Genomic DNA, 14,598 nt, shown 5'->3' with positions numbered 1-14,598 from the left:
CTCAGTTAAAAAATAACTATAAAAAACACACAAAACAGAGAGGATGGTATTAACCACAATAAGGGAGCCATCGCAGAATCTCCCCGGCCCCCTGGGAGCCCCAGGCCTGATCACACAGCCAGGTCTGGAGGGACTGGTGGAATGTTGAGAGGGATGGAGCTGACCTCACTTCCGGGGGGAGGAGATTCCACAAGGCGGGCGCCACGGCAGAGAAGCCCCGCCTCCTGGCACCCATCAAATGGAATTCCCTGGCAGGCGGGACCCACAGCATGCCTTCTCTGCCAGATCTGATGGGGCAGGCAGATGTAATCAGAGAGAGGTGGTCCCTCAGGTAGCCTGGCTCCATGCCATGAAAGACTTTGAAGGTCAAAACCAGCACCTTGAATTGGACCTGGAAGCAAAGCAGCAACCAATGCAGCTCGTGGAGCAGAGGTGTAATGTGTACCGTTCTAGGGGCGCACATAACTGCCCATGCCGCTGCATCCTGCATCAGCTGAAGCTTCCGAATACTCTTCAAGGGCAGGCCCATGTAGAGCACATTACAGAAATCCAAACAGGAGGTGACTAGGGCATGAGTGACAATGAGCAGAGCCCCTGATCTAGGAATGGGTGCAACTGGTGCACAATACGAAGCTGTGCAAAGGCCCTCCTAGCCACGACTGCCACCTGCTCTTTGAGCAGGAGTCGTGAGTCCAGGAGGACCCCCAGACTGCACACAGGGTCTGTTTGGGGCAGTGCCACCCCATCCAGCACCACCAAAGATGGCATGGTTCTAGCACCGGAAGGCCCAAAACCCAAAGCCGCTCAGTCTTGCCAGGGTTCAGTTGAAGCCTGTTGTTCCCCATCCAGACCCTCACAGCCTCCAGGCACCGGGATAAGACATTCACGGCATCGCTTAATTCTCCAGAGACGGAGATGTATAATTGGGTATCATCAGCATACTGATGATACCTCACCCCATGGCGATGGATGAGCTCACCCAGCGGCCTCATGCAGATTTAAATAGGAGCGGGGAGAGTACCGAACCCTGCGGCACCCCACATCACACTGCTAAGGTATTACCCTGCTAAGCTAGCTAAGCTTTCTCTAAAACCATCCTCAGATGATGATAACAAGCCATGTGTTCCTACATATCTTCTCAGGAAACAGCCAGCTCAATTTCCCCCCTTTTGGCTTTTTTCTCTGTTTACACTGTTTCTTTTTCAGAAGCAGCACTACATTACTGAGTTCTCCTGAACAAACAAAAATGGCCTTCTGCGGAATTAGCCCATCTCACCCCGGCGTCAGTGGCTTTTCAGCTGATGGGCTGTGATTTTGCGAGTAAAATGATTAAGCAAGATGGGTCAACTGCGTGTTAATCAGAGCTTCTCTCTTCATGCCTCACAGTCATACTGCATGGCTGCGATCTCAAGGCTGGACTCTCCCAAGTCAGATTTAAAAGCTATCACAGACTTGTCACAAAAACCTAACCCAATGATGAGCTCCACGTGGGAGCTACGGGTCCTTTTTGTCTATACAATCAAAGTGTACTCTTGCTGGAATCACTGTTTGCTGAAGAGGTATTATCCTTGCTCGTATCTACCTAAGCCCCTCCCTCCCTTGGTGGACCAGGACCGCTGGCTGATGGGTTCTTGTAGAGGGAAGAGGGAATGGCCTTGAAGGGGAGAGGAAGAGCTGCTAACAAAGCAATGGTCAGACACGCGAGGCTTGAGCCCAGGCCAAGAAAATCACTTGAGAAAACATCCCAGACAGGCCCCTCCCTTGTTCACACGAAGATAAACTGAGGGGCAGGGGAAGCACATTCAGACTTGCAAGGTTCTGTACTACAGCTGTTGCAAAAAAAAAGGAGTCCTGACCTATACGGCATTGGTTTCTTAGTCTGATCCACCTGGCTGAGCTGGCAGTTCTGGAGAGTGGAAGGACCCCCCATGCAGAAAGGAGGGCACGTGCTGGGGAGGATAGCAAGAGAAACTCTGGCTGGGTGATCAGCCGGCTCCCATCTCAATTCAAAGAAGGTGCTATTGTGAGGAAACCCAAAAACAGAGCCGCTCCTTGAGGATGCAGCACTCAGATTATTATTTCAGCTACCGAAAGAGTGGCGCTCCCTTCCCACACGTTCTGGAGTTAACCTGTGAATGAGGCTGATGAGCAAAATGTACACATAGGAGTCCGGCTGAAGAACTTGCTTCTTTTTTAGGAACAGAACATTGTTCAGACTCCTTAGGGGTACAGAAGTGGAAATTACCAATTTAAGTGTTGTAACATAGTACAAGTTTAAAACACATAAAGCATGAAATGATACATACAAGAAAGCACGTAAGTTTGAGGACAGAAATACAGGGGAAGCATGAATGATTCACTGACTCACCACACCCCTTCTGTTCCAACAAGGATAAAAATAAAGCATTGTTTTTAAGATTCTTAAACGTTCTTTTAAATCATGGACATTCGGGATTTGGCAGTAAGTAATCATAATTTCAAGATGAGGAACAGAATTTCTGCCAGACATTTCCAGAACAATATTCTTAGCCATACTGCCTGCAAACATTTTTACATCTGTCAAAGCTCCATAAAGAAACAGACCTTAAGCTGTTTTATGTAATGCAATACAAGTCAGTACATGGGAAGCAAAAAATTTGTTAATCTCCATGATGCAATTAGTGGTTGGCATAATTTAGCTGACTGGCAAAGGAGGAGAAGGAAAAGGTAAATAAGGACTAAACACTTTCTTACTTATTTTAGTTCTTCATCTGTCTCAAATAATTTTAAATCTGACATTTCTGTCATGTTCGTGCAAAGCCAGCTGATGCACAAACCTGTGTTTTATGCATTGTTCCCTGTCACAATTTTTACGTTTGCATTTTAATAACTCTGTACCCAGTCAGTAGGATTGTTATTATTGTAGGCTTTGTGAATAAGAACTATATTCTGGATTTTTTAAGGCCTCCTTCACTGTGAAAAATAAAGTTTTTGGAAAAGGATTTCAAGAAAATAACAACTAAATAATTGTGGTTTGGTAGAAATGCAATGAAAAATGTCATTTTATTTACCTTGCCAGTTTTGAGATTTGAGTAAAGAATTCTCCACCTCTACTTTCAATAATTAATGAAAAATAATGTGATGGGAAACTAGGGGGCTGTGCTGGATTTGGAAGAATCTCAATCTAGACTGGGCTGATTTGAAGAGTCTCAAAATTCATCAGGATCAAAGCAGACTCAAAGTCCTCTCAATTACTCAGAAGTGAAAACCTTTTGGTGCTCCAAAACTGGATATCCCTCTGTCTGGAAGTTCTCCATATAAAAGGAAGTTAATATAAAAGTTCTCTCTTTCTGTTTGCTTTAGTCACATGCTTTTGGGCAGGGATGTACGTGAAACTTATTAAGGGTCATTCTGGATTTTCACTGCATTTTGTGACAATATATCTGCGGCAAGGAGAGGTGGTGGCAGCGGCAAAGAATTTAGGGCTAGAAATCAAACGGAGAGATGTCACCCAACGCAGTTTGTTTTACAGGGGCGGCTCCAGCCACCAGTGCTCCAGGCTTGCACATGGAATGCCAAAGAAGCAAGCTCCCCCAGCATGATATCCACAACCTGAGAGCTCGGGGGTGTGTGTGTGTGTGTAACAGCTGCCTTTTTGCCTTCTGGGTAAGTTAAAGCAAGACTTCTCGCTTATAGCGGACAGTTAAACTGACCAAATTTGAAATGTTCTGTTCACATTGATATTGTGCAGCATGTCTACACTTTCAGACAGGTTCTCCATCAGTCACCTCCATCCACTCCACCAAGACTATAAAGCTCAAAATGCGAATGACCCCGGAGCTGCCAATGGAGCATACAACAATGTGAACAAACTCCGGACACCCCTTTTTATTTCTCGTCCCCAGCAGCTCTCTCTCGCTCTCTCTCGTTTTCTTGCGGGAGTAGCATCTCTCTGCAACCGCTTCAAGAACTGAGTCCTTTCCTTGGGAACTATTTCTTTATGACCACAATCAATATGAAGACACCCATACTGAAACAAGCTAAATTATCCATGGTAAGTTTAACAATTCCATAAAATCAATCACAAAATCAATCTCCATAAAAATCACAACAACAGTTCAAGTCCACCTGCAGGAGCCATGGAAGGCAGCCGTGTGTCCCTGGGAAAAAGTATTGCAGAGCCGTTATGCTTATGCTCCTACACACACTGAAGCACGTGCTGGACACTGAACTTGGAGCACTGCACAACCCTATGGCACGTTAAGTCTGACGAGAGTGGGCTTTAGTTGCTAACCTATATTATAAATCCCACCCAATAAGGAGAGGGTCAATAGCCAGAGAGTTACAGTGGTACCTCGGGTCACGAACTTAATTCGTTCCGCGACTCTGGTCGCGACCCGAATTGGTCGCGACCCGAATCAAATTTTCCCATAAGGTTCAATGTAAATACGGTTAATCCGTTCTGAACCATATGTATTTTTTTTTTAAACCACAAAAGTATGAAACAAAGTACAGTACAGTACAGCACGAAGAGAGAGAACGCTAACCTTGCTCGATGCGACTTCTGGCGTGGAGGACAGGAAGGCGGGTGGGGAGGTGGCTACTGCTTGGAGGGAGAGTCCCCCTCCCTACAGGAAGCCGCGACCACGTGTCATGGGAGGGAAAATGGCCGCGGATCCTGTTCGTCACCTGATGCGGAGTTCGCGGACGGAAGCAAAATTTTGCGAACGGTGCTGTTCATGACCCGAATTGGTCGTGAACAGAAGCGTTCGCAACCCGAGGGACCACTGTACTTCTGTCTCACGACTTAGTTTATGGAATAGTGCCCTGTTCATGCTTAGCCCTCTTTTCTGATCCTAGGGGCAATTCACATTTATTTACTTATTTATTCATCTATCGTATTTGCACAGCCGCCCACCTCACAAGAAAGTGACTCTGGGCGGCATTCAGCACATTTTCCCTTGCAATAACCGAGGTGGGATCTTAGCAACTCAGAATAAGCTGATGCTTTAGAAACGGTACTTCTGTTGAGGCAGCTTAAAGTGTGGCACTTGCCTTTTTTTTGTAGCCATAATGCAGATGCATGTTCAGCTTGTGAACGGTTACTCCAGATGTTTTTCCCACATACTATGACCAAGCCGGATTCCCAGGCTAGTATTTTTTTTTTTTTAGATTTCAGTTTCCTAAATGCATCCCTCCACTCCTTCAAGATGGTTTTCAATTTTATTTCTTCTACAAGGCACTAGCTATCCCATCTGGTTTTGTATCCTTTGCAGATGGATTAAGTATCCCATCTTTCTCCTTGTCAAGCTGTCGATACCATGTTGAAGAGTTCAGGACCCACTTGGTCTTACTCCCGTTTGATGAGGCAAGACTGAGGAGCACTCCCCGAGTGCTAGTTTGAAGACAGGTATGGCTCCAACTAGCTCACTAACCAGAACAGTGTACTTCATCAAATGCTTTGACCAGATGAATAGCATAAGCCCCTTCCTCTGAACCCAGAATTGGTGGCCCTTACTCAGGATCACCCCACATGGCACTAGTGCTCCCTCCTTAGTTTATGCACCCTGCCCAACCCTCCCCTTTCAAAACACAACACCTGCTCCATCCAGCTTCTATCCCCCTCTCTGGGCCACCGACAGTCCCTTCCTCAGGCCTCCAACGCCTGCTGCTGTCGCCCAGGGTCTCCCAATGGGCCCTCGCCACACGATCTTCAGCTTGTTTTTGTTCCTGGGCAGCAAGGCCTCTTTCTCATCTTTTTCCACAAGCTGGAGGGTGCTTGAGAATTAAAAAAAGAGCAGGAGGCAGAGAATAGAAAGGGCATTTGGGTTCCTGAATGGGGAGCACTCCATGCTGCAACACTGTGGTGAAGATGCAGTCATTAGTCTGTATATAGCTTTATGCCTAAAAGTATGTTTACCAACCTGTTTTCCCGCTCATACATTTCCTTCGTAGCTGTTCGAAGCTGTTCTATTTCTTGGGATGTTTTCTGCCTTAATTGTTCCAATTCATCATGCAGTTTGTTTTCATACTCCATTTTGTAGTGATCTCTTAAAAATAATTTTTAAAATGTTAAGATAAAACGTGTTATCAAAATTCATTAATGCTCCTAGAATAACGCTTTCTGACTTTGATAAAACTCGCCCAATGGTTAAAAGATATTTGTTTTTTCTTGGTTTTTGTTTTAGCGTTTGTGATTTTATCACCGTTGTTAGCTGCCCAGAGCTGTGTTCCATAAGATGGGCAGCTGTATCAATCTTCTAAATAAATAAATGAATAAATTAATTTGCTTTGCCTCTGTTCTTCCTGAAATGATGTCAGCCACCCAAGCTTAGTATTAGTTAAAATGGCAGAAGAACTTACAGTTTCCTTAAAAAACAAGCAAGCGAACAAACTTGTTTCTAAGCTGTTACAAGCTGGACCAATACTCTTACTGTTTAAATTCCACACACGTTCCTTCTCAGATAAATGAGTATTAATGCTGCTAGCATTGCTTAACACTGTAGATAATCCTATAGTGATTCACTACTACTGAAGTAAAGAAATTACAGGATCACTGCATTTTAAACTATATATTTTTAAAATCAGGTTTGGTTACCTTACCAGTTTTTAAGAGACGACAGTAAACTACCTTGGATAATAAGTTTCAACCTAATTAACAGGCTTAATCCCTTCCTCTAGCAATAACAGAAAAATGATAATTGGACCAGTCAGTTCTTTTACACAAAAATGGAAACCTAGGGGCTCAGCCAGAAAGTAAACTTACACATATCCATTGTCTTTGAATAACTGAATATTGCCACTGTTTCCTCTAACTCGGCTTTCCCCAACCTCACTCCTTCCACCTAAGTGGGTCACCATGGCCCACCTCAGGTAGTCTTGAAAGTTGGACCCCAAACTCTTGGGAGCACAAAGGGCAGGGAAGGTTGGTCTAAGTAATTTCTCCTGAAACATTCTGATGGAATCGCCTCTCAGTGCTGAAAGGATGAATAAAGCTACGTACCTGGATGCGACATATTTCTCATACATTTCCTCTCTAGCCTTTTTGGCATCTTCCAGCTGAATGTGAAGCCTTTCAAGACGGTCTTCTTCGTGAGCACAGCGGACGCTAAGCTCCATGTTTTGTCGGTTGAGGTAATCCTTATCCTTTTGCAGCAAAGTAACTGACTGCTGCAAAGCTGCAGCCTTTTCATAAAAAAAGAAAAAAAAAGGCAGCAAAAATACCACAAATTGGATATCCTGTTTTCATGGCAGTTAGCTTATTTTGAGCTTAAAATGCAGCTGACATTGATACTGGATGCAACACAGTGTGGAGGGCAATAATTGGTTTATGCTATCAGCTGTCCCACTAACTTCCCCATTTTAATCTGAAATTCACTGGAATGGCAACATGGCCTAATCGTGATTGCTGCTCGTCAAAGGCCCTATATCTCCAAGACTGGAATTTCAGAATTATGGACACTTGATGTATGGGGCAGGGAGCCCAAAGAATTATACAATGCCGGAAGGCTACATCTGCACGTGATATGCAACAGTGGCTTGGCAACATCTAAATCAGGTTCTTTATTTTGACAACAGGGGAAGAAAGAGGACATTTGAGTAATCTCATCAAATTTGCAGGACTTTTATGATACAAGTTTCCAGGCAATTTTTTTTCCTTTCCTTTATATGTGGACCTAATCACTCTTTTAATTCTTTACTCAGTTGGTAGTTTTTAAATATATGACTGATATCTATGAAACGTATGCATCCTTTTCACTATTAATACTATTATAATACTATTAGTATTACTGCTATTATTTGTGCTAGTATAACAAAGAAAAAAGTAAGACAGAAGCATTGTACGTAAAAGAGGGAATCAATATTGATCAGTATCGAGATGGGATAATCAGCAGGCGAGTCACCTTCCGCTAGACCTTAAACTGGAAAGTGATGGGCAGAGGAGGGAGGTGGGGGTCACCAATTCCTCCCTGACAAACAGCTCTCCTATGGAGAGTCAACCAAATGGAGGGCTCTAGTTGTATTCCAAAGTACAACTGTAATAAATGATCTGCGTGGGCATTTAAAAAAATACATTAAAAAAGTGCCTTCTTCTGCCACCTTTGGTATCTTTCTCAATGAACATTTAAAGACATGCTAAATGAGCTATGAACATCTCACCTCTTTGGATAAGTCATTCCTTTCTGCAGTTACGGCTTTATGTGAAACTTCTAGTATTTCATATTTTCTTCGGAGCTCTGAAAATTCATGTTCAAACGTATCACGCTCACTGTTGAGAGAAAAACACACTAGTGTATAATCGGAAGACTACAAAACCTGAACTTTCAACTTTCCAGTTCTTGTGCAATCTCTTCATGTGCAAATTTAACACTCACTGCTTTTCAGATATTCTTGTTACCAAAGGAGGATATATTAGGAGTATCACTTCGGTTCAGTCCAAGAATAACATCCAAATTTGCTCTAGTTGCAGTATTTGAGTTTTTCCAACATACTTTCTGAAAACCTGAGCTAACTAGAACCAAGATAACAAGATTTCCCAAGATCACCCATACATTATTTAAACTTTTTGTTTCAGCATAATTTCACCGTGGAAATATTATGCTTATTGCAATCCTACACAAAAATACAGTAGGGAAAATTTTCTGTTGACCTGCTAGTTGTCATCTGCTAGGGAAGATTCTGGTGTGAATTTGACAAGCCTTCAAACGTCCACTTTTTAAAATGCTTGATTCAAAATACAAGTATAAATCTTGCAGGAAAAATGAAGGAAGTAGACCATCATGGAGCTCAATCCATCTTGTGATGGAAATTCCCTTCAACAACATTCTCAGCTGGTGGCTGTGTAGCCTCTGCTTAAAAGCCGCTAAGAAAAGGAAGAGTCCATCATGTTGTGAGGCAACCTGTTCTACCTTTTAGCAACCCATAAGACCTGGAAGGTCTTTTTAACCTTAATTGTTATTACACAAATCGAGATATTGTTACCCTCTGGGAAGAGGTTCCACTGTATTCGATGTAGGACAGCCAGATTGAGTAACAGTTTTGTTTCCCAGGCTATTAGACTTTTGAATGCTTGTTAAATGTTTTTTTGTTTTTATAAAATGCAAAATGTACTCTGCTGCCAGATGGTAAAAATGTATATTGTATAGTACCATGGTATTTTAAATTGTATTTAGTCATGTCAAATTGGGAGTCAATTGCGATGGAATTTCATTTTATTATGCACTTGGTGTGTAGTGTATGGTGAAATGATAATAAAGCTATTCTATTCTATGCTATGCTATGCTATGCTATGCTATGCAATGCAGTTTTAATCTGTTAAAAGGCAGATACTTGGTCAAATGAAGTTACAGTAGATAGTTCTGGATCTTAAAAGGGACAAAGGGTATGAACAGCATTATCTGATGCTGCAAAGAGCATGAAAGTTCTGTCTGTGATGACAGGTGATCAAACTTACCTTTTTATTTTATCGTAGTTCTCCTGTCTATAGTCTCCTTGCTGAACCATTTGTTTTGTGTCAGCTAGTTCAATTGTTAAGCGCTGGCATCGCACTTCAAACTCTGACCGATTTTTTCTTTCCATTTCATAACTCTGGGGAAAAAAAGGCCTTCACATTTAAAGCCCCAAATTGTGTTAGAGAAGTTTGTTTTCCTTTTTTTTTTCCTTGAGAAAACTGGGAAATAAATATGAACCTGAAACCTTTCTAATCTTTGGAGTAAAGAAGAATGTATGAATGTAAGAACCTGATCGGCAAGTTCAAAGTAAGCAAATTAGCACTCAGAAGTAAAGGAGGTTATTTTAAGGATGGTGGGAAAGACCTTTCAATCGTACAAAGAGCAGCAAGAGAGAACAACTTCAGCTTTATGAAGAAGTACTTCCTTTTGTTAGATGTGAAGACCTGGGCCTGTCCAGGAAGTCAAAGTTAACTCACTTTATTTCAGTCTAGTCATTGACTAGACTCATGTGGCAGAATAAAATTAATCAAATAAGATTAATGTGATATAACAGGGCTAAGATAAATTGAAAAATATAATCAAATCAAACTGATGGATCTCGCCAGCTATTAAACAGAATTTGGCGACATTTTAAGAGAGTCCTTCACTCTGATTAGGTAGGAGGTAACTAAGGTAAGAAGAGTTGGTGCGACCTGAAACCAAAGTCAGGCTGGTCTTGAGAGCATCTCTACCTTTACCTTCATTCAGGATACTTAAAAAGATGGCATTTGAGGAACCCTGAATTATTCCCAAGAGTTCCACAACTTGAGCCTTTTACTTTACACTCAAGCCCCCCTAAAAATGCATCTTCTTACATTCTTAATTCTCTCCAAATTACCCTCTTTGTATGTCAACAGGAGAGACAAGAATCTTCCCTGAAGCCCACTGACCTGTTACGACCTACATTTGTTCAGTCAGAGAGCCTACTGAGGAAATTCGTACTGTACTGCCAAACTTCTTTACAGTAGAATCAAGTGATATTGGAAAGGCGAGAGAAACTTTTAGCATTTAGCAATAGGAAGCACCCTGTTTCAATCATTCCCTTCCAAAAACTGGCCTAGGATTCTCTTTTTGATGTGCAATTCTGGCCTCTGCTAGTTAAAACCCTCTTAGTAAGCATCTAGTATAATTATTAAAAACTGCACATAAGCTTTTCCAGAAGCAGCAGCAGCAGTCCAAAATACATATCAGCAAAACACATGAAACATCTAGCAAGTATTTATAATAATTATAGCTATTTCAACTTTGTAGAGAATTAAATGCCAGAATCTTTCCCAGCAGAAGTGCCAGAATTTTATACTTATGTCAGAGAACTGAGTTTTTGTTTCAGTTATGGATGGGGCTAAAGAGATTGAGATATCCTGGAGAGAGCCACTGAATGTCAGTCCTGCAGTTCTCTTAACAGGGTCAGAGAGACCCCCGCCCCCCGCAACAACCCAGCAAAAGAAGCTGAGCTACGTGAAAGTGCATTGGAGGCAATTCTCAGCCTTCACACGACCAGAATTAGGAGCAATTCCACTAACGTCCGGCCAAGAGGCACGAGGTGGAAGGCTGTCCTTTGGCTAGAAACCCAAACAGTTTGAATGTTTTGCAGACTGAGGGGTGAGGCTTATCCGCATCTGTGATCCCCTTTAGTCTCTGGAGTCAAGAAGACCTCTCTAGACCCTGGAGACTGTGCGACCGATGAGGAGATGCTGACACCAAGTGGTAAAAGAAGGCGAAGGGGCCGTCGGAGGAATCTCAGCACTGTGATCTAAAGCGCTTCTTTCACTGGGGCCTTCCCACCAATGAAATTCAAACCGTCAGCTTAGAATCACCCATTGTTTCAGAACCCAGCTTCTACATTAACTAGAGGTTGCAAAAGCTCACTTCCCCAAGTTTGCATTTTCTTCCTCTGGACAATGAATAGAAAGGGGAGGAGGGGCTGTGTGTAACTTGACAGTTGCTCCTTCGTTTGAACTGGACAGGACATGGGGGCATGATACAAAAATGGAAAAGGTAGCAGTCAAACAAAAAACAGGGAGAGCTTCAATTGCACTGTCGCATCCACCATCTTGATTTTTTTTTTAACCACACCCCGTGTCCCCCCCCCGCCCCCGGTAGCAGTAATCCCAACGTTTCAATGCCTTTCTGGGACTGCAGCCCTCAGGTTAGCCCTGACGCCAGAAATCACATCAGCAGACTAAATGACCAGTTAGGAAAACAGACGTGGGAACGGATGCTGCCCAGTGAGCTGAAACATCCTCCAAAGGAACGTTTGGAAGGAAAGACGGAAACGCATACCTCCAACAAGTGCTTCAGCTGAGACTTGTACTCATTCAGTTCTTCACAGGCCGCGTCCTTCTTGACTTGCAGTTCACTTAGCTCGTTTTTCAAGGGATGCACTGCTTCATAAAATCTAATCTGGAGGCACAATGCAATTGCACACCATTATCTTTCAAAGTAAGTGGAAGAATGATGAATATTTTATATCTTTCTGTTCTCCAGGCTGCCAGGCAGGAATTTGGCTTTTAGAATTCTGTGAAAAGCACTTAAAATAAACACAGCACTATTCCAAGAATGGGAAACTGTTTTTCTGTCAAGACCCACATCCCCTTGAGGACGATCTGCTGGAAGCTGCACCATCCCTGGCTTAGCCCCTCTTCTTCCCCACGCAGCACATTCAGGGGGAGGAAGGGAGGCTGGACCCCACAGCTTGCAAAGACTTTTGAAAGAAGGCAGCAGCCACAGGTTACCCACCCCTGCAAATCTGGAGCAAAAAAAAAAAAGTCCTGTTGAGAAGCAACAGCCCGTATCATAGTGATGCTAGTATAACAAAGATCGATCACGTTGCAGACATTCTATTCATAGTTTATAGGTAGTCTACAGAACATGTTTGGCACTTAATGGGCTACTTCATTTGCCCAACCTCATCGTTTCTGAGCGTGAAACTCTAGGGAAGCTAGAGGTGCTCCCGGGGAAGAGACAGTGAATTCCAGCCCTACACAGCCCTGGAGAAAGCACCACTGGACTTCAAGCCACCTGGGCCTGACTCTGACTGCCAGCAAGACCACAGCCACTGAAGCCAGCAGAAAAATCTTTTGTCTGGAAGAGCCTTTCCACGGGCTAGACTTGATGGGCTATGCCATCTGTGGTGCTGGAGGGCAGGTACTACAACACCTGCTGGAAGACCGCCTCTGCCCCGGTCAGTTCTGCCTGCTTTCCTGCAGGGTCCCTGCCTTTGTCTGGACACTGTTCGCTGCTTGGCTCAGGAAAACCTAGGCTGCTTCTGTTGGCAGTCTTTTCTTTGGAAATAAGAAGAAAGGTTGCTAAATTCTGTTCAGTGCACAAAGGACCTGGGTCTAATGCTCAGATGGTTAACTTAAAATGTATATGGCTATTTGTCACTCTATTAATTGTTGTGTCATTTAATCACGAGCATTCTTTTACATTTATTTTTATCTTTTAATGGTTTGCATCTCTGGCTGTAAATAAATTTTAAAAAGTCTGAAACACATGCTTGGATTCAGAGTAAGAATCTGTTACAAGCTATTGGTAAGACAGGAATCGCCGTGAGCACCAGAACCATACCAATGACTAGGATCAAACATCAGCATTGTCCCTGTGCTGGACCTTGGTGCCTTAACAAGGAAGATGCAGGTCTCCTCCCCTTCCTCCCTAGATGCCGAGGGTGAGAGACCCCAAGCTTTATCTTAGGCAGGCAGCCCTTAAGATCAAAGGCAAAAGCCCCTGAATCGCCCAAACTTTGGCCTCCAACCCCTTGTTAACAATTCTGACTGCTTGCTGGATTATGGGCAGTATATGTGAAATCACCTATACACGGAAATAAGGGTCAGAATTCTTGGAGCTGAAAACGTGCCCCGAAAGGGCTCTGTAATGTAAGCAGGGCAGCTGGTAAAACAGGCTGATGAATCTAGAATGTTTGGGAGTCAAAAGAAAAAATTCACACACACAACAAAAGTTGTAGTCATCTGCTATGAATAAAGAGATGAGAATGAGCTGGGGAGATGCTATCAAGGAGAGGAATGTAGCAGAAAGGACTGGACAATATGACTTTCTGGCTTCTGAGCAAGGAGACAGAAAAGCAGCTCGGACATGCCCATACCAAAAACAGAGCAGAATTTTTAAAAATGCAAATACCCCTGTCATAGCACTGCTTATTCCAGAATTTATCAACAATTGCATAACTATATTAGAAATTATGCATTTTTCCTTTGTTCAATTTAAGCACTTACAGACACGTATTCAGGAATAGAAAGTTCATCTTCTGGAAGAGATTTGAGTTTGGCATAGTATTCTTCGCTCAACTCAAGGTCACGCAGGCTACGACGGATATCGCCAGAGCGCTCTCGTAACTGATGATTATTCTTTTCTAGTTGCTTCTGGCGCAATAAGATGGTTTCCATTTCCTGTTTCATTAGTTCTTGATGTTTTCTAGGAAAAGAGTGGTTTGTGATTTACCTAAAAGAACTTATCCTACAAAGACGGTACCTTTAATTCTTCCCAGTCTACTCCCGTTCATAGAGCAACCATTATTTTGATTATATTTAAATAACACAGGACATGTAAGCCTGAATTATTTATGCTCTTTTACCAAGATAAAGACAAATGTACTTTTTTTTTTTTTGCTTTTAACTGTAAAAAAAAAGCCAGCATGATTTTAAAACTCAGTGCTAATATTTTCAACTTAATTGATCCAAAGAGAGCGTGGCGCCTGAGTTTCAGGCAAACAAGGCTACTGCGATTCCTGCAGAGCAGAAGTGTGCAATGCAATTCTACGCATGCTTATTCAGAAATAAGTTCTGTGGCCTATTCTGCAGAAAGCAGGCACGGGAGGAGAGCCTAATCCGCAATGGTCAGGACTTGAATGCAAGGCTTACCCCTCTAAAAACCACTGCCAAGATGAAAACATCACATTTCATGAAATATGTTTGTTTTTTCAACGCGCTGCTTCTACCGTCCTTCAGTGATAACCTGGCTATATCTTAAAATCAACTCACTGTCTGAACAGCTGATAAACCGAATACATGGAATGGTTCAGAAAAACACCAAAGCACCTTTCAACTCGCTCCTCCTCCTCCTCCTCCTCCTCCTCCTCCTCCTCCTCCTCAGACACAGCAATAGCCAT

The 14,598-nt window shown here is 43.0% G+C and overlaps 1 protein-coding gene across 1 annotated transcript in view; it reads right to left on the bottom strand.

Annotated features, from left to right (window-relative positions):
- Positions 1-14,598, bottom strand: part of PIBF1 (progesterone immunomodulatory binding factor 1) — a 71,081-nt gene that overhangs the window by 53,027 nt on the left and 3,456 nt on the right. Inside the window, exons 4-9 of the mRNA XM_007427120.3 lie at positions 13,706-13,904; positions 11,754-11,873; positions 9,434-9,567; positions 8,140-8,248; positions 6,983-7,164; positions 5,904-6,029 (exon numbers count right to left, since the gene is read on the bottom strand). Coding sequence (XP_007427182.2) covers positions 5,904-6,029; positions 6,983-7,164; positions 8,140-8,248; positions 9,434-9,567; positions 11,754-11,873; positions 13,706-13,904 — 870 coding nt within the window. The remainder of the gene's footprint in view (positions 1-5,903; positions 6,030-6,982; positions 7,165-8,139; positions 8,249-9,433; positions 9,568-11,753; positions 11,874-13,705; positions 13,905-14,598) is intronic.

This window comes from Python bivittatus, unplaced genomic scaffold (assembly GCF_059951505.1).
Source record: "Python bivittatus isolate LINGU-HERP-01145 unplaced genomic scaffold, Pbiv_v1 ctg000210_np1212, whole genome shotgun sequence".
NCBI classification, from domain to species: domain Eukaryota; kingdom Metazoa; phylum Chordata; class Lepidosauria; order Squamata; family Pythonidae; genus Python; species Python bivittatus.
This window is presented reverse-complemented; position numbering and strand designations above follow the sequence as displayed.